Raw genomic sequence first — 25,726 nt, 5'->3', positions numbered from 1 at the left:
GAGGAGCTGGGGGAGGTGTGTGTAGATCGGGAGGTCTGGGCAGCTTTGCTTGAGCTACTGCCCCCGCGACCCGACTCCGGATAAAGCGGAAGAAAATGGATGGATGCATGGATGGATGTTCTGTTTTGTAAAACTTTTCAAAATCTTGTAACTGTTATAATGACCTAAGCAGTGGGTCACCCCGTTAAGTCTGATCTCCTTGAGGATTCTTCCTCAGTATCATCAGAGGGAGTTTTCCTTACCACTGTCACCGGTGTGCTTGCTCTTCGGGTTGGTAAGGTTCGACCTTAGTTGCGTGAAGCGGCTTGAGGCAGCTTTGATGTGATTTGGTGCTATATAAACTAAATAACTTTAAATTGAAAATTGGATGGACCCCTGCCTTGTTTTGGGAGTTTTCCATTGTGACACAAAGCTCTGTTTCTGGCTACAGGTGGTGGCTATTTTAAAGGAGTTCATGCAAAAAATAATTTAAAAATAATTTTTTTGGAATTGCATCAGGAAGGAAACTGGGAGCAGCTGAAAGACAACCAACACCAGTTTGTCTCTACTGCTTTTGATTCCTGTTTCAAACCAGTAGGATTCTCAGAGCCAAGCAGTGTTGCCACAGTTACTTTGAAAAAGTAATCCATTTACTGATTACTTCTTGAAAAAGTAACTTAGTTACTTTACTGATTACTCAGTTGTAAAAGTAACTAAGTTAGATTACTAGTTACTTTTTTAGTTATTTTCCCCAGCTGCCGACAACAACCCTCTGCCACCTCAACATGACAATGATACCTGTTATGCCAAAACACTTTATAGTTTACACTATATATATATATATATATATATATATATATATATATATATATATATATATATATATATATATACACTTTACAGTCACCCTTTCTTGACTTCAATGAAAAAAAATACTTGTTTTATAAAAAGTAAAATAAAGACATTTTTCTTGACCCCATATTTAACTGTTGACAGCACTGTAACAGTAAAACTTGCAATTTCTAACCTACATTGTTTGTAAATGTAACTATTAAATTCTTTCTAACATTTTTCTAATATTTAAATTCTCTCGAAACATTTTACTTGTCGAAATTATTATTATTATTATAAGTAGTATTAGTAGTTGTAGTAAAAAAAGGCTTCAAAACTGGACCTTTAATCTAGGGGTGTTGTGGGGGAGGGGGGGGTACATCCCTGCCCCACGCCCCCATTCCATCTGGATTTGCCCCTGCTTTGGCATTTGAGCACAAAGAATGGATAACATTTATTTATGCAGAAAACATGACCAGATTTACAGGTAAGAAATTTTTATTGCATTTTCACATCATGTCGTCCTCAGAAAGAGAGTTTAGGTGCATTTGAGTGGAAAATAGTGTTAGTTGTTGACGCGTCGCAGAGGATCAGTTGTTTTTAGCGAGCAGATACGGAGCGGCTCAGCTCAGAATTCTAAATAAAGGAGGGAAAAAAGCATAAAAATGTCTTTGTAAAGCTCAATGCAGGTGCGCTGTTGTCACTGTGCTTTAAGAGGTGAGGACGAGTCGTAGTTGCTGCAGAAAACCGCGGATGAAAAGCTCGCTTAAAGTGGGCAGTGCAGTCGAACTCCTGCCCACGGACCAAGTTTAATGCTGCTATCGACCCACAATGCAAAAAATAATAGTAACGCACAGTGACTTGGAGAAGTAACTTTAATCTGATTACTGATTTGGAAAGATTAACACGTTAGATTACTCGTTACTAAAAAAAAGTGGTTAGATAAGAGTAACGATCACTGGAGCCAAGAAACTGACATGAGAACTGTTTTTTTTTTTTATATGAACTGCAGTGATCTTGTGGTGGAAACATCCTGCAGGTCTCCAGTTGCTCTAGAACTGGGCTCAGTGAACCGTTTAATAGAGGGCTGTGGCACTCCTCAGTTGGCTCATATTTCAAAATGTAGAAGCTGCAAGGCTTTCAGAGCTGTCTGCAAAATGTGCAAGTCAGCAAGGTAGAAGCCAATGATCATTTACACTCGCTCTTGTTTGTGAGACCCCTCCAAAGATTAGTAACACATGTACCTTTTTGATTGTGACCATCAGATGGTATTGGAGAAGTGGTGACTCAGTTGTTCAAACCCTCTAACCAGTGACAAGGCCATAACTGGATGTGTTTGGTACTCGGTCTCTTAGAGGATCCTTGGGTAGTGAAAATTGATTATTTATTTATTTATTTTTATCAAAGGAACAGCAAAACCCTATGAATCCCTCCCAGAAATACATAAAATCTTAACAGAATTTGGCACAGTTTCAGACTACAAATTAAATTCTCATAAATCCCAAGGGCTCGCCTTCAATTATATACCTGACGAGTCCATTAAGAAACATTTCAAAATAAACTGGGAGATGGAATCAATTTCCTACCTGGGTATTACTATTCCAAAACACATGAACGATCTAATTCCAGCCAACTATGACCAACTTATGACTAACATTATAAGTGATTTTGACAGGTGGAACCTGGTTCCTTTCCTACACATTATGCAAAGGATCAAAGCAATAAAGATGATTGTACTGCCTAAATTATTATACTTATTTCAGACGATACCAGCTGAACCTCCACACACTATGTTTCAAGAAATAGATAAATTATTTTCTAGATTATTATGGCAGGGGAAGAAGCCTCTCACTTCCAAATGTTACAAATTACTACAGGACAGCTCAAATAAACCCACTGATCGACATTTGCAATCCATCATATGTAGCTAAATGGAAAGAAATAGAATATCAAAATAATATTGCCATACATGCTGCGATAGGAAATGTAGAGATTTTGAATAAAATTAATAAAATTAATCTTTGAACAGAATTGGCACTTAGGACTTGGACAAAACTTGTTAAAGAGTGTAATGAACGGATTAGATGGCTAGCATATGACGAAGACTTCACCCCATCAAAAACTGACAAAAACTTTAAGGCATGGATTGGAAGGGGTTAGTAAAATTTGACAATTCATACCATAAAGGCTGCCTGTGAAGCTTTCAAGATCTAAAACAGACATATAACCTTGACAACAAAGATTTCTATAGATTCTTACAACTTTGTCACTACCTACTATGTGGAATTATAACAATTTTACTCAAATCTTATAAATCACTTCCAAATGATAAAGTATCTTCAAATTTATATAATGAGTTGCAAAACATCAAAAGTGAAAACACTATATATGTTAAAGAAAAATGGGAAAAAGAAGGTAATTTTGAATTGAACATGGACGAATGGTCTAAAGAAAAGTACATCATCACTCACTTGGAGGGAATTTGCATGGAAAGGGGTGATTTGTTCTTTAAAACACCAGCACAAAGAGGTTCAAATGCAGACACATCATGCTGGTGGATATGTGGGATGAAAAAGCTCAACCACCATCATGTTTTTTGGAGTTGTACCAAATTGCCTCAATTCTGGGTAAACATTAGGAGCACTATTGACAAAGTCTTAGGAATAATAACTCCTTTAAATTTTGATACTGTGTATTTAGGGAAAAGGCTTGATTGTATTAAGGTAATTTGTAAAAAAATATATATGGAATATTATGTTGGTTGCTTGTAAGAAAACAATAACTAAGAAATGAATGTCTGATAAATTACCTACAATAGAAGAATGGACAGAAGACATTGCTCAGATGGAAAAACTGACATTTGCATTGAGACTCTTTCTCTGTCCTGCTTTTTCTTGTCTCTCTCTTGGCTCTTGGTGGTGGGTGTCTCTCTCTGTCTGGCCACACCCCGGTTCTGGGAGCTTCTCCACACATCTGTTCTTGATTTGCAGTTAATCACATGGGTGCTTTATAAGCCTCACAGTTTGCCTTTGTGCCTTGCCAGATCAATGTGCCTTGTGCCTCTTTCCAGCTCAATTCCTTGTGTTTTTTTTTGTTTTGTTTTTTGCCTTGCCTTGATTGCTTCATCGTCTGTTTGATTACCTGCCTGTGTACCTCGACCACACCTAAGCCTGATGATTTTGTTACTGTTGCTTCTTTTGTACTGCCTATCTGTGTACCGACCCCAGCTAACAAACCAAGTAAACGCTTTAACTCCACTGAGCTAGAGCTGGGCGGATCAATCCTAATATCGATAATATCGATACCAATGCTGGTATTGATATTGAACGATCCTTGTGTAAAAAGATCAATAGTAAGTCCCTTCGGCTGCTCCCTTGTTTGCACTTGGGGTCGCTACAGTAAATCCAAGGTGGATCTGCATGTTGAATTGGCACAGGTTTTACGCCAGATGCCCTTCCTGACGCAACTCCACATTACATGGAGAAATGTGGCAGGGGTGGGATTTGAACCCGGAACCTTCTGCACTGAAAGCAAGCTCATTAACCAACTTGGCCAAGCTTTTTTTCTCTTCCGCACGCACTGACTGCTGCGCATACAGATTCATTAAAGTCTACTCTCTGTAAGAGCAGTGCTGCGCTGTGTCACACAACATGGAGCAGCGCACCCCCCCCCCCCCCCCCATATTTTGTTGTTGCGCTGTCACATGGCTCAGCGGGGAGGATATTCCTTATTCTTTGTATTATTTTCTTGTATTGTTCCACTTGAAAAAAGAACAAGTTTGAAACTGTTTACAATATAAACAGCATTAGTGAAGGTTACAAATGATCTTCTTATGGCTTCGGACAGTGGACTTATCTCTGTGCTTGTTCTGTTGGACCTCAGTGCTGCTTTTGATACTGTTGACCATAAAATTTTATTACAGAGATTAGAGCATGTCATAGGTATTAAGGGCACTGCGCTGCGGTGGTTTGAATCATATTTGTCTAATAGATTACAGTTTGTTCATGTAAATGGGGAATCTTCTTCACAGACTGAAGTTAATTATGGAGTTCCACAAGGTTCTGTGCTAGGACCAATTTTGTTCACTTTGTACATGCTTCCCTTGGGCAGTATTATTAGACGGTATTGCTTAAATTTTCATTGTTACGCAGATGATACCCAGCTTTATCTATCCATGAAGCCAGAGGATACACACCAATTAGCTAAACTGCAGGATTGTCTTACAGACATAAAGACATGGATGACCTCTAATTTCCTGCTTTTAAACTCAGATAAAACTGAAGTTATTGTACTTGGCCCCACAAATCTTAGAAGCATGGTGTCTAACCAGATCGTTACTCTGGATGGCATTTCCCTGATCTCTAGTAATACTGTGAGAAATCTTGGAGTCATTTTTGATCAGGATATGTCATTCAAAGCGCATATTAAACAAATATGTAGGACTGCCTTTTTGCATTTACGCAATATCTCTAAAATCAGAAAGGTCTTGTCTCAGAGTGATGCTGAAAAACTAATTCATGCATTTATTTCCTCTAGGCTGGACTATTGTAATTCATTATTATCAGGTTGTCCTAAAAGTTCCCTAAAAAGCCTTCAGTTGGTTCAGAATGCTGCAGCTAGAGTACTGACGGGGACTAGCAGGAGAGAGCATATCTCTCCCGTGTTGGCCTCTCTTCATTGGCTTCCTGTTAATTCTAGAATAGAATTTAAAATTCTTCTTCTTACTTATAAGGTTTTGAATAATCAGGTCCCATCTTATCTTAGGGACCTCGTAGTACCATATTACCCCATTAGAGCGCTTCGCTCTCAGACTGCGGGCTTACTTGTGGTTCCTAGGGTTTGTAAGAGTAGAATGGGAGGCAGAGCCTTCAGCTTTCAGGCTCCTCTCCTGTGGAACCAGCTCCCAATTCAGATCAGGGAGACAGATACCCTCTCTACTTTTAAGATTAGGCTTAAAACTTTCCTTTTCGCTAAGGCTTATAGTTAGGGCTGGATCGGGTGACCCTGGACCATCCCTTGGTTATGTTGCTTTAGACGTAGACTGTGGGGGGGTTCCCATGATGCACTGTTTCTTTCTCTTTTTGCTCCGTATGCATCACTCTGCATTTAATCATTAGTGATCGATCTCTGCCCCCCTTCTCGGCATGTCTTTTTCCTGGTTCTTTCCCTCAGCCCCAACCAGTCTCAGCAGAAGACTGCCCCTCCCTGAGCCTGGTTCTGCTGGAGGTTTCTTCCTGTTAAAAGGGAGTTTTTCCTTCCCACTGTGGCCAAGTGCTTGCTCATAGGGGGTCGTTTTGACCGTTGGGGTTTTTCATAATTATTGTATGGCCTTGCCTTACAATGTGGAGCGCCTTGGGGCAACTGTTTGTTGTGATTTGGCGCTATATAAGAAAAAAGTTGATTGATTGATTGATTGATTTGTTGTGGTGTGTTAGTTTTTCCTCTATTGTGGTTTGTCAGCTCTCTAACCTCAGAAGATTGTTTTAATTTGCTTTAAGTTCTATTTTTTTACACTCTTTATTTACGAAGCAACGTAGAGAAGTGCACTGAAGGGAAGAAATTCCTTATTTTTTGTATTATTTTATTGTTTGACTTGAAAAACAGAATAAGATTGAAACTTTTTACAGTATTTGTTTTGGTGTGTTAATTTTGTTGTATTGTGGTTTGTCAGCCCTCTACCTCAGGAGATTTTGTTTTAATTTGTGTTGAGTGATATTTTTTTAAACAAAATTGTTAATTGTGATAATAATGTATTTTGTTGTCACGTACAATGTTTGGCGAAATTCTATCGGAATCGGATCGGTATCGGATCAATAACAAAATTCCCGGTATCGCCCACCTCTACACAGAGCTGTGTACCTGCGTTTTTGTTGATGTTTGTTATTATATATTTAAGAAAAAAGGAGGGAATGTAAAGGCCCCCGGGAACGCTATTCTTGAGAGTTAATATCGAAAGATAATTATTGTTGTATATGAATGTACGTAATATGTAAATATTCCAGTGTAAAGTTCCAAATAAAAAAATATGTGCGGCGGCACAGGAAAAACACCTCCGTGTTGATAACCATTTGTAAAATCCAGGCGGCTTTTGATGGCTTTCAGTGGAGTGAGTATATGAGAAATTGTTTAACAGCTGGACATGTTCCAACTTGTCTTTAAGGCTTCCAACGGAGGTGTTTTTCCTGTGGCGGAGCGTCGCAGCGGCTGCGAGCCGACGCTGCAATCTGCCCGCACGTCTTTCATTAAAAAAATCTCCTTTAACAGTGGAATATCCGGATAAAATGCTGAAACCGACTTCTTCTGAAACTTCTCTGTTCTCTCACGACGTCCTGGATCAATAGAGCCTGAAATGTGGAGGTTTTCAGCTTGAAACAGGCTGACGACGGCGCCTGGGAGCGCTGCGCGACGTCTCGCTCCGTGGGAAGTCCTTAAAGCGACAGTATCACCTCAAAATCTCTCATCAGCCGTTAAAATTTTCACCGAAAACCAGCTTAATTTTTTGAACCGTGTCCACTTCGATGTGTCTCACAGGTTTAGAAAAAATTTTGATCAAAGAAAGCGCCAGTCTCTCAGCAACTTCTCAGACAAAGGAATTCCGACGAGGGGCTGGACGACTCCTCCCACAAGGAGTGCTCACAGGCGAATGACGTCACCAACAGGCGTGGAAAAACTCCCGCATGCGCACGAGGGTTCAAGCATGTCTGACGTAAAAACATATGAATGAAATCCATATAGTTTTTGAAAAAAATAAAAAGGACCTATACTTTATTGACAGACCTCGTATATATATATATATATATATATATATATATATATATAAGTATAAAAGGAACAGTTATTTAGGGAGTCTAAGATGAGGAGTATCATTTGCATTGTAAGGGAGCATCAGCTATGACATTTTGCTCAATTGGAACTTTGTGCATGACCCAGCACATATAGATTAGATTAGATAGAACTTTATTAATCCCTTGGGAAGACTCCTTTAGGGAAATTGAAGTTCCAGCATCATTGCACAGTAGCATACAAGGTAAGAAGCACATAGAGCATCAAAAATAAAAGTAAGAAACAATTTGCAAAAAGAAAATACAAATATAAATACCAAAAATACTGCTTGCTACTGGCTACTACTGTTCCTCTCCTTCCTATCCTTTGTCTTCTTGTTGCTCCTTCTCCCCCCAAGTGAGGAGCTGTACAGTCTGATGGCCTGAGGGTCAAAGAAACTTTTCAGTCTGTTGGTCCTGCACTTGGGGATGAGCAGTCTGTGGCTGAAGAGGCTCCTCTGGTTGCTGATGATGGTGTGCAGAGGATGACTGGCATCGTCCATAATGTCCAACAGTTAGGGGAGGTGATGGTCTTGTGGTTCAGTGTTGAGCTTCAGACCAGAGGATTCAAATCTCAGCCTGACCTGGCCCTTGGGCAAGGTCCTTAATATTGTAGTTGCACCCATTGTGTAGTGAGCACCTTGCATGGCAGCAGCCTCACATCGGGGTGAATGTGAGGCATTTGCTGTGTAAAGCGCTTTGAGCGTCTGATGCAGATGGAAAAGAAATATATGCAGTCCATTTACCATTTATTTGTCCAGTGTTCTCTTCTCTGCCACCATCACCAGAGAGTGCCTGAATGTTTAAAATCCATTTGGCTGGAGAAGGCAAAGAGGACACCCACTCTTCACATGCCTGCAGAAGATACAGGGTGACCCAAAAAAGTGCCACAAAAATAAAGCCACAGAAAATCTAAACACTTTTGGATGTTGATATCTTCTTACTTATAAGGTTTTGAATAATCAGGTCCCATCTTATCTTAGGGACCTCGTAGTACCATATCACCCCAATAGAGCGCTTCGCTCTCAGACTGTAGGCTTACTTGTAGTTCCAAGGGTTTGTAAGAGTAGAATGGGAGGCAGAGCCTTCAGCTTTCAGGCTCCTCTCCTGTGGAACCAGCTCCCAATTCAGATCAGGGAGACAGACACCCTCTCTACTTTTAAGATTAGGCTTAAAACTTTCCTTTTTGCTAAAGCTTATAGTTAGGGCTGGATCAGGTGACCCTGAACCATCCCTTAGTTATGCTGCTATAGACGTAGACTGCTGGGGGGTTCCCATGATGCACTGTTTCTTTCTCTTTTTGCTCTGTATGCACCACTCTGCATTTAATCATTAGTGATCGATCTCTGCTCCCCTCCACAGCATGTCTTTTTCCTGGTTCTCTCCCTCAGCCCCAACCAGTCCCAGCAGAAGACTGCCCCTCCCTGAGCCTGGTTCTGCTGGAGGTTTCTTCCTTCCGAAACCGAAGTTTCAACTCCCTAAACACGGCTTCGCACCGATCCGACCAGGTGAAGGGGACTTTAGAGGAGGTCAGGGCTGTCAGGGGACTAACCACCTGACTATAGCCCTTAATGAACCTCCTATAGAAATTTGCAAAGCCGAGGAACTGTTGAAGTTTCCTACGGCTTGTCGGTTGGGGCCAATCTCTCACCGCCGCAACCTTGGCCGGATCAGGGGCAACGGAGTTGGAGGAGATTATGAACCCCAGGAAGGACAAAGAGGTGCGGTGGAACTCGCACTTCTCGCCCTTCACAAACAGCCGGTTCTCCAACAACCGCTGCAGGACCTGACGTACATGCTGGACATGGGTCTCAGGATTCGGGGAAAAGATGAGTATATCGTCCAGATATACAAAGATGAATCGGTGCAGAAAGTCCCGCAAGACATCATTTACCAAAGCTTGGAACGTCGCGGGGGCATTAGTGAGGCTGAACGGCATGACCAGGTACTCAAAGTGACCTAAAGGGGTGTTAAATGCCGTCTTCCACTCGTCTCCCTTCCAGATCCGAACCAGGTGATACGCATTCCTAAGATCGAGTTTGGTGAAGATTTGGGCTCCATGCAGGGGCGTGAACACTGAACCTAACAGGGGCAAAGGGTATCGGTTGCGAACTGTAATCTCGTTCAGCCCTCTGTAATCAATGCATGGACGGGGTCCGCCGTCTTTCTTGCCCACAAAAAAGAAACCAGCACCCATCGGGGAGGTGGAGTTCCGGATCAGACCGGCAGCTAATGAGTCCCGGATGTAGGTTTCCATTGACTCGCGCTCTGGACGTGAGAGATTGTACAGCCTGCTGGATGGGTACTCAATGCCCGGGATCAAATCAATGGCGCAATCATACGGACGGTGTGGGGGAAGAGTGAGTGCCAGATTTTTGCTGAAGACGTCAGCAAGATTGTGGTCCTCCTCAGGCACCGCCGTCAGATTGGGGGGGACTTTAACCTCCTCATTTGCAGTCAAACCGGGGGGAACCAAGGATCCTAAACACTCCCGGTGGCAGGTTTCGCTCCACTGAGCCACCCCAGACGGCCAATCAATCCGGGGATTGTGTTTAACCATCCATGGGAAGCCCAAAATTACGCAGGTGGTAGAAGGAGTCACATAAAACTCTATCTCCTCCCGATGATTCCCAGACACTACCAGAGTTACTGGTTGTGTCTTGTGAGTGATTAAAGGAAGAAGGGTGCCATCTAGTGCCCGCACCTTCAATGGTGAAGGGAGCGCCACTAGAGGGAGCCCTACCTCCCTTGCCCATCTGCTATCCAGCAGATTCCCTTCCGACCCCGTGTCCACCAGTGCTGGGGCTTGAAGGGTTAGATCCCCACTCAGGATCGTAACTGGGAGACGTGCAGATATGCGTGTGTGTCCCACGTGAATTTCTTGGTCCACCCTTAGCCCAGTTTCTAAGGGCGGGCGTTGGTGTTTTAACCGCTTGGGGCAGTTTTTCTGCAGATGCTCACTCGAGCCGCAGATGAAACACTCCCTGCGGGCCAGTCTCCTCTGTCTATTGGAAGCTGTCAATTTAGCCCTGCTCGTGTCCATAGCATCGTCAGCAGGGGGAGCTGTAACCACACGGAGCGCTGAGGCTGTGGAGCGTGGGGAGGGCGGAACCTTTTCGGACCCTGAAGGGAGAGGGACGGCGCGTGCCCAGCCATGTCCTTCGTCTCGCTCCCGCCGACGTTCTTCTAACCGATTGTCTAATCGTATAAGCAGGTCGATGAGCCCGTCTAAGTCCCGTGGCTCATCCTTAGCCACCAGGTGCTCCTTTAGGACCGATAACAGTCCGTTTACAAAGGCGGCGCGGAGTGCAGCAGCATTCCAGCCGGACCTCGCAGCCGCGATGCGGAAGTCGACTGCATACTCGGCTGCACGCCCCTGTCTCATAGACAGTAGCACTGTTGAAGCGGTCTCGCCTCTATTTAGATGATCAAAAACCTGTTTGAACTCCCTCACAAACCCAGTATACGTCATTGGGAGCCGTGAATTCTGCTCCCAGAGCGCCGTAGCCCAGGCGCGTGCCTCACCTCGAAGCAAATTAATCACATAAGCCACCCGGCTGGAGTCTGACGCGTACATGACCGGACGTTGTGAAAAGATGAGCGAACACTGCATCAAGAAGTCTGCGCACGTCTCCACACAGCCTCCATACGGCTCCGGGGGACTTATGTGTGCTTCAGGGGATGGTGGGGGGGTTCTTTGAACAACCATTGGAATGTCTATATTCGGCACCAGGACAGCAGGAGGAGGAGCTGCAGCTGCGCCCTGTGCACGCGCTTCCACCTGTGCGGTGAGAGCCTCCATCCTACGACTGAGTATGACGTTCTGCTCGGTCATTAAATCCAACCGAGCAGTGAAGGCGGTGAGGATTTGCTGCAACTCACCTACCACGCCTCCTGATGGCGCCCGTGCACCCTGCTCTTCCATTGGTTGTTCAACTGATGGTTGACGCCCCTCGGAATCCATGACGTTGGCCGAGATATCCTGTTGGGAAAGTGTAGTGACATGGACCCACAACAGGGGGCGTAAATGAACGGACAATGGATGAGCCAAAAGTTTAACACTTTACTGTTGTGAAATGTGCACAACGAAATACAGACAATTGCAGATTTTGGAATGCAGTCAAATATACAAAGGTGACGTGCGGGTAGACTCGAGGATAGAAGACGTCTGTCCAGAGAAGAGCCAGATCCCACACAATTTCCACTGCCAGCGGATCTGGAGCACACTGGAGCCACCAAGTCCCGAGTCCCCAGGTGGCCACCATCTCCAGCTGTCAGATCTGGTACTGCTGGCAGGAAGCAAAAACAGTTAATGGTGAGTGTGTGTGTACACACCCAGTAAAACAGTCAGCAAACGATCTCTCCTGTATCGGGTGGGAAAAACACCTCCACCTCTGAAATAAGTACACAGTTTATGCAGAGTCAATTTCCTACTTATTGAAGTTCGGAGTGAGAAGTGAAATCCGTCACTCCTCCACCATCCGCGAACCCAGCCTCCAGCTGAAAGAAGCGAGCAAGACACCTGCAAACAGTTCAACAAACACGAGAGAGTAAACGTGCGTTCGGCACCACAACGGCTGAGTATTTTACCTAGAAGGTAAGACGATATCTCGGCAGCGAGGTGGAGATGCTGTCCGGCTTTTATGGGATTGATGATGATGATGAGTGGCACCTGCCACTCCCGGCTGCTCCCTGGAGGTGGCTGTGCCCTCTCGTGCCTGAAGCCTGCACTTCAGGCAGGGCACCCTCTGGTGGTGGGCCAGCAGTACCTCCTCTTCAGCGGCCCACACAACAGTTACAGAATTAGAGTCAAATGATTTTGTGTCATATTTTGGGACAATCTGTAGATGGCTATTTTAGACACTTGGGAATGGATCATTGGCTGCGGGGTGGTTGCCACACAGGATTTAGGGCCCCTTCACACATAGTACGAATGTGGTCGACTTGCGCATGAAGCAGGAATCATATGCAATATGTGTAAAATCGTAGCTGCTTCGAATGCCTCGTACACCTGTTGCTATAAATATTTGCACACACCAGCGGCTGAAAGACAGAGTGTGCGGCAGGTGTTGGCCAAATTCCAGCTGATACACATTAGCATCTAACACCGCTCGATTGGCACTTGGGAAATGTGTGGCCATTCGTACTATTAGCATGACAACAGTCAGCAGAGGATCACTGTCGAGCTGGATGTGAAATTTGTCTAGTGCCCCCACGAGTGTGGCTTTGCAAACAGACACAGTGACACGTTGGTATGTGCACTGAACTGACAGGAGGTGTGGCCGTTGACAGGAGTGGCTGTGGAGATCTGTGGATCTGGACATCATAGCTGGGGAACACGTACTGTGTTTGGACAGACATGAACTAACAACTTTCCACTGTGACACGCATGTGTCTGCTTGCTGTCCTCACATGGACATACATAAAAGCATATATCGTTGTTAATCGGCTGCAGTGAGCACACGCACACCACGCACATTGACAGGCTACCCCAGGTGATCTGGACCATCAGATCATAACACGCTGTTTCACATGATGCAGTGTCTGTCCTGCAGTGCGCTGTCCACAAGACACGTGTGTTGGGCAGGACAGGCACCAGGGGTCGGCTGGACATGCCGCCAGCAGATGTGGACATGATAAGAGCACACTGCGTCTCATTCATGTAATTTCATGACCGTACATCTGTGACCATGGGTCATCTACAGAGGGAGGAACAGATGGATCATACTTGTATTGCCCACTTAATAAGAGGGATTCAATAAAATGCGGTGTTTTTATATGGTGTGTGGTTTTATTTTTTTCTCTACGTCAATGTCCATCTTGATTTCAGGCATTTTCCCACACCTTTTACAGGATAGTGATGGTAGCTCAGTGGTAAAGTTTCTGGCTGGCGGCAATCAGAGCTTTTGGAAAGTGCGGGTTCGAATCCTGTGGGAGGCATGAATTTTTATTGTATGTAATTTTTATTTTTTATTTTTCACAGCAGCTGTGGTTACACATTGTGCAGTGTGTTCCCATATGCAGTGTGTTCCCACATGCACGAAACTGCCGCAGCATGTTTTTTTCACAGCAGCTGCGCGATGTGGTTGCACATCATGCAGCTGCTCGCACTGTGTTCCCACGTGCACAACGCCGTAGCACTGGGATCATGCACACCTGCCCGTTGGCTCAATGTTTTCGTGGTTCACTCATACGAGCTGTTCCGCCGTGAGTCGCCCTGATTTGTACTTATTCTTATTATGTGGAAGGCGGTTCCATCCTGTCATGGATGCACTGAAGTGCAGCACCAGCGCATCCTCCAAGGCTCGACTTGACTGCTCCTTCCTGAGCATCCTTTTTGAGCCACTTGACATCGTGCTGAATAGTTAGGGGCTAATTGTTTCCCCTATATAAAGAAGGAAAGTCCTTTATAGGCTCTGAGGCCCATTGGCTCTCGTGCTTATCTCTGGATTCTGAAGCATGAAGCATATGAAAGTCTACGACTCCATCTAAGAGGGGACATTAATTTGACACAGGTTACTTCCGCATTTACAGGTCAGTGGATTCACACAATTGAGGTCAAGTGTCTTGTGCAAGGACACAAATGGATAGACTAACCAGGAATCAAACCCAAGGCTACATGTTGGTAGTCTAACTTCTATTTTGATCAAATTGATTAAATATCATATTTTATTCATTTCTGCAGGAAACAAGCATTTGTGCAAGTATTTGTGTGCGTATGGGTTTTTCCTATTTGCCCTTTTGGTAAAATGCATTCTTCTCCAGCCTTAAAATGCTTCAACTCTTTAACTGCAGTTTCACCATGGCAGTAGTTTGATTCTACTTTTCATAGTTATTCTGCGCTGTAAATGCTTCATACAATTAAGGCTAGGATTAGTTATAGAGAAAAGATAAAGTACAATAAACATTTTTAAAACGAACACAGTGAAAGAAAAAATGGGCTAAACTAATTTAGATGAAGATGCAAGTGAAATTAGATGAAGAAGAGCCATAATATGATAGTGTGACAGCACATCTGGATATCTGGATTTTATTCTGTCTCTCATAGCGACAGCTGGTGTTCCTCAGGTTGTGCTGGTGGCCTGAGTGTACGCTGTCTCCAGTAACACTACATTTTCTGCTTGTTCGGGCATGGGTCTGTGTGCCATCCAAGGCATCAGATTCACCGGTGGCTGCTTTCCACGATATGACCTTCACTCCAGCACTATAAAATGTCGCTGTGACTCGTGATAGAACACGTGTTTGCCACTATTCAGAGTTCTGCAAACACATTATAGCCAAAAGCTCAGCATGCTTATTTTTTCTTTCATCTTGTGTTTTGCAGGCGACCAAAAAGCTTACGGGTTTGTTTGCCATTCTTGTGACACTGCATTGCTTGTCATAATGCACTAAGTGTACTGCAGCCTGTGCTCCATCTTTCTGACTGACTAAAGGAGGATTACATCAGCCAAATCACACTAACACAAATTTTCAATTTACTCACAGATGTATCAAATGGGGAATGATTGTACACAGACTGAGGTTTAAATCCAGCAAATTTGTCAGATTTATTACAGGTTTTATGGGTTCTATTGTTTTGGGGTCACCCTGTATAAAGAGAAAAGAAACCATGGATAAACCTTGAGTACAGTGTCAGAAATGTAATAAAAAAAAAGATAAATGTGTTAGTTTTTTCAATAATTTCTGTAGCTGTTAAATACATATACAGTATTTCATTTTTTTTCTGTTTCAATAGGATGTTTTTCATCCAAAGCAGAGGACAGATTATTTCGGAGGTTGTTTCGGAGATACAACCAGTTCATCCGACCAGTGGTGAATGTGTCTGATCCAGTAACCGTGGAGTTTGAGGTCTCTATATCACAACTGGTCAAAGTGGTAAGTTTACCGGCCTCAGTCACAACGCGAAGACGTCAACATTACATACAAGAACTACTGTCCTCTCAGCAAGGAACAATGACTATTTTATAGAGCAGAAACACTTTTTCCTCCACGGATCCAATTCACTCTGTAATTGTTTTTGTCCATATTCAGGATGAAGTGAATCAGATTATGGAAACTAATCTGTGGCTGCGACACGTGAGTGACACTATGTCTTTATGTTTCCAAAACTTCAAGTGATTCTGGTCCAAGTGAATGGAATCTGATGGTTTCTGTTTTTGTCCACAATTCAGGTCTGGAATGACTACAAACTGAAATGGACTCCTGTTGAATATGATGGGATTGAGTTCATACGAGTTCCATCCAATAAAATTTGGAGGCCAGACATTGTTTTGTACAACAAGTAAGAGGACAAGCCCACAAATTCTCAGTGGAGATCAATTCAAAGCCCAGTTTGCACATTTATGCTATGACTAGCTGGGGTACCCGGTGCTGCCTGGGTTAACCTGTTTTAGACATAAGCCAAATGCCAATCATTTTAATCAGTTGCCCAGCATTTGTTTTTGTAATGCTGATGTCTTATAAATATAATACTTAATGGGCTAAAGTTTGTCCAGCAGAACTATAAGAGGTGGACTCCCCAAACTAAGTGGAAATACTTGGGTAAAAGACAAACACATTTGAAGTCCTTCATACAGACTTTGTTTTGCAATCAAATTTATAACAAAATTGCACACAAAATGTAGGTAACAGTAAATGTAACCATCAATGAATCAAAATTGAGGTAGTGGTGTATTTCACTGTTTTTACATTGAAATTTTACAAACATAAAATTAATGTATTCAGACAGGAAGGCAAAGTGGGTTGTACAGGACAGTCAGGTGTTTAACAGTTGAGAACATAAAGTATCTGAAGAAAGGGATTAAATGAACAGAGATGGCCAACACATATACAGGGATGGAAATTTGAATCTGCCTGGTCATACCCACAGCCTCAGCCTAAGCATGTTGTTGTTTTGTTGAGTGTGCTGTGGCTGTGCTGTGCTGATTGTGCTGTAGAAAAGGATTAAATAATCACAGATGGCCAACACATATACAGGGCTGGAAATTTGAATCTGCCTGGTCATACCCACAGCCGGCTATTTTGGGGGTAATTTTCAGTTCAACTTTTTAAAAAAATGGTACCAGTTTGTTCCCCATGTCACAAGGATTCAGAATATATATATAGTTTTTAGGGCTACATATTATAGTTTAGGAGTTTATCCCGGACAGACAGAAAGACAGAAGTGGCAGCATGAAAAACACATGGTATAGCACTGTATGGTCTTACATAAATGGCTATTTTGGGGGTAATTTTCATTTCAACTTTTTAAAAAATGGTACCAGTTTGTTCCCCATGTCACAAGGATTCAGAATATATATATATAGTTTTTAGGGCTACATCTTATAGTTTGGGAGTTTATCCCAGACAGACAGACAGACATAGCCCTTTATGTATATAGACGATTGCTTTAAAAATGATTTAATTTCAATTTTTGTGTTTTTGGAAACACTTCTGTTTTCTTTTCAGCAGCACAGTGAAGAGAATATTTATGTCAAAAATGGAGAATGCACATTCATTCTATGTATTGATCAAAATGTGTTGAAGCTACATTGAAGTAACCAACCAATTTAAATTACTGACAATTTTAATTGTGCACAGGTAAATATTGATCAGTAGCAGACCTACCTAACCAATAAAAACCTGAATCAAAGAGTCTGAGTAATGCAACACAAACATTTTAATGAATAATGGACATGCAAATTCTGCTTTAGCAGTCAAATTTCTATTTACTTTACCTTTTTAGGACAAGCACAAATTAACAGCTGTAGCTGAATTTTAATGACATCACTCCTTGATAGGTGGTCGCATATTGAGGTCCATTATTCCATACATCACTAGTCATTCCTGTTAAAGTTAGGTTTCAGAAAGAAGTCAGAATTTTTAGATTTCCTTCAATATTCATTGGAAATATCATAACTGTAAGTCTCAGTGCAGATTCATCATTGTAATTTTTTCATAATATTTCTTAAACATTATTGTTCTTTTTATATGTCTATTCATCCAAAGTTGTTCACCTCATTGGAATTTTGCCATTTTGTTGATATATGAATGATGAAAATACCTTGATGCTGGAAAGATTGCACTTTCCACATCTGCAAAAATGCACCACTGAAGGCTAACGTCTGTGTCTACGTAGCAACAAAAGCTCATACCCATGTTAACACCTTCAGTCATGAGAACACGTAGTTGTGTTTGTCATCTTGGAGATGGTCATTTAAGTGAAATGACATTTGCACATCTTTGAAAATGCTCCTACAGCGCTGTTGGAGATTTCCTAGTGGAGGACAAGACAAAAGCTTTGCTGAAGTTTGATGGCACCATCACTTGGGTTCCTCCTGCCATTTTCAAATCCTCTTGTCCTATGGACATCACCTACTTTCCATTTGACTACCAGAACTGCTCCATGAAGTTTGGCTCATGGACTTATGACAAGGCCAAAATCGACCTGGTGCTCATCGGTTCAAAGGTTAGTTGGACTCTGAAAGTTACAGGACAGATAGCCAAAAAGTTGAATATATAGTAACGTCATGTTGCATACTTTACAGCCAGTGGCAGTTGCTGGTCTGTCAAAGAGAGAAAGCTCGTTGTCAGCTTACATCATAAAATTTGTCAATTTATTTATATGTAAATTCAAATATGTAAAATAGTCATAAAAGTCCCTAGTTGCACAAGCATTTCACAATTTGTATCTCCATTACATACAGTACTTCACCAAGGGGTTAGTGTGCTTGGTTTCAGTGTGGAAGGTTCCCGGTTCAAACCCCACCCCTGCCACATTTCTACATGTAATGTGGAGTTGTGTCAGGAAGGGCATCCGGTATAAAACTTGTGCCAAAATCAACATGCAGGTCCACCTTGGATCTGCTGTGGTATCCCTGAGTGAAAACAAAGCAGCTGCTGAAGGAACTTACTTTTACAAGTATATTATTAATGTTTTTAAACAAAAATATCATAAAAAATTTCAAGAAGCATATAGAACCTTTATTATTAAACATACATAACAGAGTCTGTTTCATGATATTGTTCCATGCAAATGTTATTTTAAAGACTGGCCAGCAGATGTTCAGTGTTCAAAACACTGAACCATTGCTTCATATTGACTAGGTGCTTCAAAACACTTCATTTTCTCCATCACTAATTTTCATGAATAAAACGCATCAGCAACTGCTAATTATTACCACATATGCCCGGATAGACTTATAATTATGAATACTTTGATGCTGTGTTGTGAACCGGCACGTTAATTAACGTGCAACAACTTTTAAACACTTACTGAAGAACGAAGCAGAGAGTAACTCACCAAGATCTTCTCACATAAATGTTTAATCCAGTGTGCTTCTCTATGCGCATTTAAAACAGACTGATTCATTGCACATGCTAAACACTTTGGCCTAAATTTAAAAATCCATAAATACACAAAAATGTGCAAACTAATTCTCACATTCCTACAGCTGTCAATCAAAATTGGATTCAGCCTTTCGAATGATCATCCAATCATTGTGCACAACTCTAGTGTCCAGACCCGCCCACTGCTCCATTCACCCCCAAAGAAGCTCAGCGTCCGGGGGAGGGACAAAATTGTGGCTTTATCCAATGACCGTTGCGTTTCGTGGCAATGAAAAAACTTTTCCACAAAATCTCACTGAATGCTCGGCTTCTACAGGAAAATGCACTGACAGACCGTATGAGAAAAAAAGATTTATGAGAAGTTAACAAAATAGAGTCAATCAATTTGTGATAAGTAGCTGATTCTGAACAAAATTGTCTTCAAGATGAACATGTTCTAACGCATTTGTAGTCAGTGAAATGATCATAAATTGTGAATATTTGACCATTTAATTTTTTTAACATTTTAGGGGAAGCTGAGCTTCCCTTGCAGTCTTATGCCGCGTTCACACCGGGCACGATCAGACGCTACAAATTCGCGGGACTCGCGTGGCGACGGACGCGCGTCCTTCGCCCGGTGTGTCGCTCTGCGTGGGTGGACTTTCGCTGCGAAAATTCGCCCAGTGCATCATCAAATAGGAGGAGCTTCCATTCCGCTCGGCGTCAAGTCATCATGACGGACCTTTCACATGGAGCGAGTTGTTGTGAAAAGCTCCCAATACAGAGAGTATCATTATTTGCTGCAGGAGCTGCGTCTGGATGACGGCTGCTTTCAGCGGTCCTTCCGCCTCTGCAGGACCCAGTTTGAGGACCAACTGTCCCGTTCACGCGCGCACATGTAAACAATAAAAAAAAAAAGAAACTCCGCTGCTTGCTGCAGCTCACTCCTCCCCAAAAAAACTCTGTCATAATTGTGTTTAGAAACCAGTCACCATTTGCTTTATTATACATCTGTGTAGTTAATTAATAAAATATTCTCCAGAGACGATTCGCTTGCGCGTGCATGTAAAAACAAACGAAAAAAAAATAACAAAACTCAGCGGCTTGCTGTGGACTGCTCCTCGCTCTTTCCCAAAAAAACTATGTCATAATTGTCTTTAGAAACCAGTCACCATTTGCTTTATTATACATCTGTGTAGTTAATTAATAAAATATTCTCCAGAGATGATTCGCTTGCACATGCACGTAAAAACAAACAAAAAAAAAGAACGAAACTCCGCGGCTTGCTGTGGACTGCTACTCGCTCTTTCCCAAAAAAAACTATGTCATAATTGTCTTTAGAAACCAGTCACCATTTGCTTTATTATACATCTGTGTAGTTAATAAGTAAAATAATCTCCATGAATGATTCCCTCGCGCGCACGTAAAAAAAAGAAAAGAAAAAGAAACTCTGCTCCCCCTGCTGTGGGGCTGCTGCTCGCTCCAAAAACTCTGTCATGATTGTGAAATAAAGGACAAAAGAGACATAAGTCCTGCTCACAGGCTGCTACCAGAGACAGGACATGTTCACATCCTCAGTCAAACTCCAGACATCTCCACGTCACTACATATTCAGTCCCTGATTGGTCATCGCGGCGCGACAAGACGAAAAAGTTTAGATTTTTCAACTTGGGGAGGAGGGCAACACGACGTGACGCGACGCAATATCGCGCCACAAACGCGGCAATCGCTCAAAATCGCTTCACTCGCGTCGCGCTGCGCGGTTTGGCACCAAAACGCATCCTTACATAGGGATTACATGGCAACCTGTGGCTGCAGTTGCTCGCGTCGTGCCCGGTGTGAACGTGGCATTAGAGAAACTGCCTCTGTTTACGGCAGTTGTTCCCATTCTTGGTTTTTTGGACCCTGTGTTCTGTGTATTTTCCATTTCTCACTGGCCCAACTGTACATAAAGAGTCAAATGAGGTGTGTTCCATTGTAGAGCAAGCAAATTGGCTCAATATACCTGACTCATCTGTTCTGAGTAGATCAGGGACAAATAGAAAATATGAAGTAGTTAGCATCTCAAGGAGCAGGATTTGGAGTCACTGCTTAACAAGATTTGCAATATCCCCAGGAACATGAGACACAAATTGCTCCTTGTATGATGTTTCATTTTCCATCCATGTGTTGTGTCTTGACAATTCTCTTTTTGATTTTAACCCCCCAGAATAAGTTCTCTGAAATCCCTCAAGCAATTTAACCTTAATATTTTCAACTCAACATTTTTCACTTTGATATTTGTGTTTTACTAGGTAAACCTAAAAGATTTCTGGGAAAGTGGAGAGTGGGAGATCATTGATGCCCCAGGATACAAGCATGATATCAAGTATAATTGTTGTGAGGAGATCTACACGGACATCACCTACTCCTTCTACATCCGCCGCCTGCCTCTCTTCTACACCATTAATCTCATCATTCCATGCCTCCTCATCTCCTTTCTCACAGTGCTGGTCTTCTACCTTCCCTCTGACTGTGGGGAGAAGGTCACCCTCTGCATCTCTGTCCTCCTCTCCCTCACTGTGTTCCTTCTAGTCATCACAGAGACCATTCCTTCAACGTCTCTCGTCATCCCTCTGATCGGCGAGTACCTTCTCTTCACAATGATCTTTGTCACACTCAGCATTGTCATTACTGTCTTCGTGCTGAACGTCCACTACCGAACCCCCATGACCCACACAATGCCAGAGTGGGTGAGGTCTGTGTTCCTTGGGGTCCTGCCACGAGTGATGCTAATGAGACGACCTGTTGACCAAGGTTGTTCCTCTGCCAGCAGTGTCAGTGGAGGAACAGGAGCAACAGGAGGTGGGAGCAGTGGAGTGAACAAGAAGAGGAAGAACAGCCTGGTAGTAGCAGGAGCCTGTGGAGATAGCAGTGTAAGTGTTGGGGGCATTACTGGGGGTGTAGCATGCCCCCCACTGGATAGTGGAGCCGTAGGAGGAAGAGCCTCCTCCGTTGGTGGCTCCATGAACTGTGTAGAATACGGTGAGACGAATCACGATGAGAAACGAAACATGAACAGGAGGTTCCCCTATAGAGGCAAGGAGGTGCCAACGCCCGTTCCTCCCCCAATGGTGCCCACTCCTCCTCAGGCACCCAAAACCCAGGCCTCTCAGGAGTCTGAGCCACCCAAGCTGCCGAGGACACTTAATGCTACGCCGCCAGTCAACACTGTTGTTGCCTTGTCCGTGGTGTCTCCGGAGATCAAACAGGCCATCGAGAGTGTAAAGTACATTGCTGAGAACATGAGGACGCGCAACAAAGCCAAAGAGGTAAACACAAGGAGTAACATTATTACATTATTTAAAAAAAGTTATTTTTCTTTGTCAGCTCAAACCTGTTTTGCCTCATAGCAACAATAAAGTGAATCAGTGCACCACTTGTAATAATAATTACTCAGTCGACTGTAGTATATTTTGCAAAAATGTGCAACAATTCTCTATTGTGCAGTGCATAAACCTCAAATTGCTGCTGCTGATGAACATTAGTGGTTAGCACTGTTACCACATAACAAGAAGGTCCTGGGAGTGCATCTTGTATGGTCCTTTCTGTGTGGAGTTTGCACAGGTTCCCTCCAGGTGCTCTGATTTCCTCCCAGTACCAAAGATAATGCAGGTTAGATTAAATGGTGTCTCTAAATTGACTGTAAGTGTGAGTGAGCATGTGAATGTGTTTATCTGTCTATATGTGGCCCTGTGTTAGACCCTGTGGCCTGTCCAGGGGCTACCCTGCCTCTCACCCAGTGATCACTAGGACAGGCTCCCCTGTGACCCTTAACTGGAATAAGCATGTGTAGAAAATGAATAAATATCATTGGTACTATTTTGTATTTTCCCCAAATTTAAGTCAATTTTGTACAACTATTGAGTGTAATGCAGGCCTCTCCAACACTGCTGTTGGAGGGCACCTGTCCTACATATTTTCCATGTCTTCCTGTTCTAGTCACACCTGGCCACTTAACGTTGGTGTACTGAAGCTCTTGATTGGCAGAGCACACCTGGCTGAGTTAATTAGCTGTGGGTGGAGTAGAGAGCGTTCTAAAACATGCCAGGCAGGTGGTGTCCAGGAGCAGGGTTGGAGAGGCCTGGTAGAAAGAATATGTGATGAAAATTTATTTTTAGACTTTAGCTCTGGGAGTATTGCACATTGCTGCATCCACCACATCATGGAACTGCCTTGGGTCTTGGATGGCAACCACCCAGGCAGACAATTGGTCATTTTTAGGCATGATGTGTTGTAATTCATACAACTGATTAACTCATATAAATGATTTCTGTTGTTGTTGGTGGTGGTGTTGTTGTTGTTGTTGTTGTTGGTGGTCAGCACCGCCGTTCGGCATAAGCAGACTATGCAGCCTGCGTGGGGCACCAACCATGTTGCACCAGTTTGCAGGGCCTCCAATTGACTGAAAAATGTGTTGAAATTATTACATTATTACCAGTGATGCCTCTAATCTAACCACTTCTTTTGTAACGAGTAATCTAACGCGTTAATATTTCCAAATGAGTAATCAGATTAAAGTTACTTCTCCAAGTCACTGTGCCTTACTATTATTTTTGCATTGTGGGTCGACAGCAGCATTAAACTTGGTCTGTGGGCAGGGGGTCGGGGTTCGACTGAACTGCCCACTTTAAGCGAGCTGTGAGCTTTTCATCAGCTACGACTCGTCCTCACCTCTTAAAGCGCGGTGAAAACAGCACATCTGCACTGAGCTTTACAAAGTCATTTTTATGCTTTATTTTTCTCCTTTATTTAGAATTCTGAGCTGAGCCGCTCCGTATCGTCTCGTTAAAAACAGCTGATCCTCCGCGACGTGTCAACAACTAACACTATTTTCCACTCAAATACACCTAAACTGTCTTTCTGAGGACCACATGATGTGAAAACACAATCAAACTTTCTTACCTGTAAATCTGGTCATGTTTTCTGCATAAATAAATGTTATCCATTCTTTGTGCTCAAACGCCAAAGCAGGGGCGAATCCAGATGGAATGGGGGCGTAGGGCAGGGATGTGCCCCCCTCCCCCACAACACCCCTAGATTAAAGGTCCAGTTTTGAAGCCGTTTTTTTTTTACTACAACTACTAATACTACTTAAAATAATAATCATTTTGACAAGTAAAATGTTTAGAGAGAATTTAAATGTTAGAAAAATGTTAGAATTTAATAGTTACATTTTTAAACAATGTAGGTTAGAAATTGCAAGTTTTACTGTTACAGTGCTGTCAACAGTTAAATATGAGGTCAAGAAAGATTATTTTACTTTTTATAAAACAAGTATTTATTTTCATTGAAGTCAAGAAAGGGTGACTATAAAGTGAGTTTTGGCAAAACAGGTATCATTGTCATGTTGAGGTGGCAGAGGGTTGTTATCAGCAGCTGGGGAAAGTAACTAAAAAGTAACTAGTAATCTAACTTTGTTACTTTTACAATTGAGTAATCAGTAAAGTAACTAAGTTACTTTTTCAAGGAGTAATCAGTAATCAGTAATCGGATTACTTTATCAAAGTAACTGTGGCAACACTGATTATTACATTTCAAAATCAATATGAATTATTTATGAATAGGCCCATCGTTTTTGTCTTTAAACATTGTGTAGGCCCCTATCCCATTACTTAATTGGGGCAAATTAACAGTTTTTTTTTTTGCCTAATATAAAGCCCCCATACACCCCCGCCCCGATTCCCTGAAATGGTACAGCCCTGTTTGCGTCTTTCTCTGTTCGCTGTGTCGCCTAACCAGGGTTGCCAGATGTGATGATTTCCAGTCCAATAAATGCTCAAAAATGCATGGAGTCACTAAATCCTGCGCAATTTGAACTGATTTTTAAAATGTGTGTGGCAATTCTATACAAAAAACTCGTCCAGTGCCATATTTTTACCCTAAACAAACCAATTGGATGGGAAAACACCCAATCTGGCAACCCTGCGCCTAACTGAAGTAGCACTGCTAGCCCACATTCGATTCTGACACGAGACGACAAGTTGCCACTATGCCACAATTAAACAATGAAGCGACAGCAGGAGTCAGACCCACACTAGCAGGATCCAGCGCTGGTTAGCGATCTTGGATCCACCCATCTTTGCTACGAAAATGTCAAAGAAGAGAATGCCCCCAGGGTCTGCTGGAGCGGGGGCGGAAGATGACCCACCCCGGACGGATAACATGGTGACCGACCAAGGAACGGAACAGACAATGAATAGATCAGTCAGCACCACAACAGATGGACCATCAACGCTGGCAGGACAAAAACTGCAGAACTGCATTTGCAGCTGGTCAAAATTAACAACAGCAAGGGTCCTAAAAATCCATCAAGGCTTAAAGAAATGCCTCAGCAAGCTGAGCAAGGGGTCTTGCATTGACCAATACTTCTTAAGAAGACGGCCAAATCAGTCGAGTGAAGCCTGGAGGAAGGAGAACCCCCACAGTCCTCAGGGTATCAGCACCTCAGCTGAAGCTCAGCACCGCATAGACCCTCCAGCAGTCTCCAGTCTGGAGCCTAGCCAGGAACAGCCAGCAGCAGTCTCCAGTTTAGAGTCCAGCCAGTTACAGTCAACACCAGTCCCCAACCTGGAGCTAGGCCTGCAATACCTAGCAACAGTTTCCAGCCCAGAGCCCACACAGCCAACACCAGCTCCGAGCTCAGCACCTAGCCATCTGCTGCCAGCAACAGAAAGGAAGATGGAAGGAAGGAAACCTCAGATCCTGTGGCCCAAATCCAGCCAGAAGAGAGAGTGGGAGACCATTGA

At 43.0% G+C, this 25,726-nt stretch overlaps 1 protein-coding gene across 1 annotated transcript in view; it reads left to right on the top strand.

The window, feature by feature from the left end:
- The window catches only part of LOC117520449 (neuronal acetylcholine receptor subunit alpha-3-like), a 55,354-nt gene that overhangs the window by 23,214 nt on the left and 6,414 nt on the right, over window positions 1-25,726 (top strand). The window contains exons 2-6 of the mRNA XM_034181791.1: window positions 15,367-15,506; window positions 15,663-15,707; window positions 15,803-15,912; window positions 17,871-18,078; window positions 21,233-22,249. Of these exons, the coding sequence (XP_034037682.1) occupies window positions 15,367-15,506; window positions 15,663-15,707; window positions 15,803-15,912; window positions 17,871-18,078; window positions 21,233-22,249 (1,520 nt within the window). The remainder of the gene's footprint in view (window positions 1-15,366; window positions 15,507-15,662; window positions 15,708-15,802; window positions 15,913-17,870; window positions 18,079-21,232; window positions 22,250-25,726) is intronic.

This window comes from Thalassophryne amazonica, chromosome 11 (assembly GCF_902500255.1).
Source record: "Thalassophryne amazonica chromosome 11, fThaAma1.1, whole genome shotgun sequence".
Classification (NCBI taxonomy): Eukaryota; Metazoa; Chordata; class Actinopteri; order Batrachoidiformes; family Batrachoididae; genus Thalassophryne; species Thalassophryne amazonica.
This window is presented reverse-complemented; position numbering and strand designations above follow the sequence as displayed.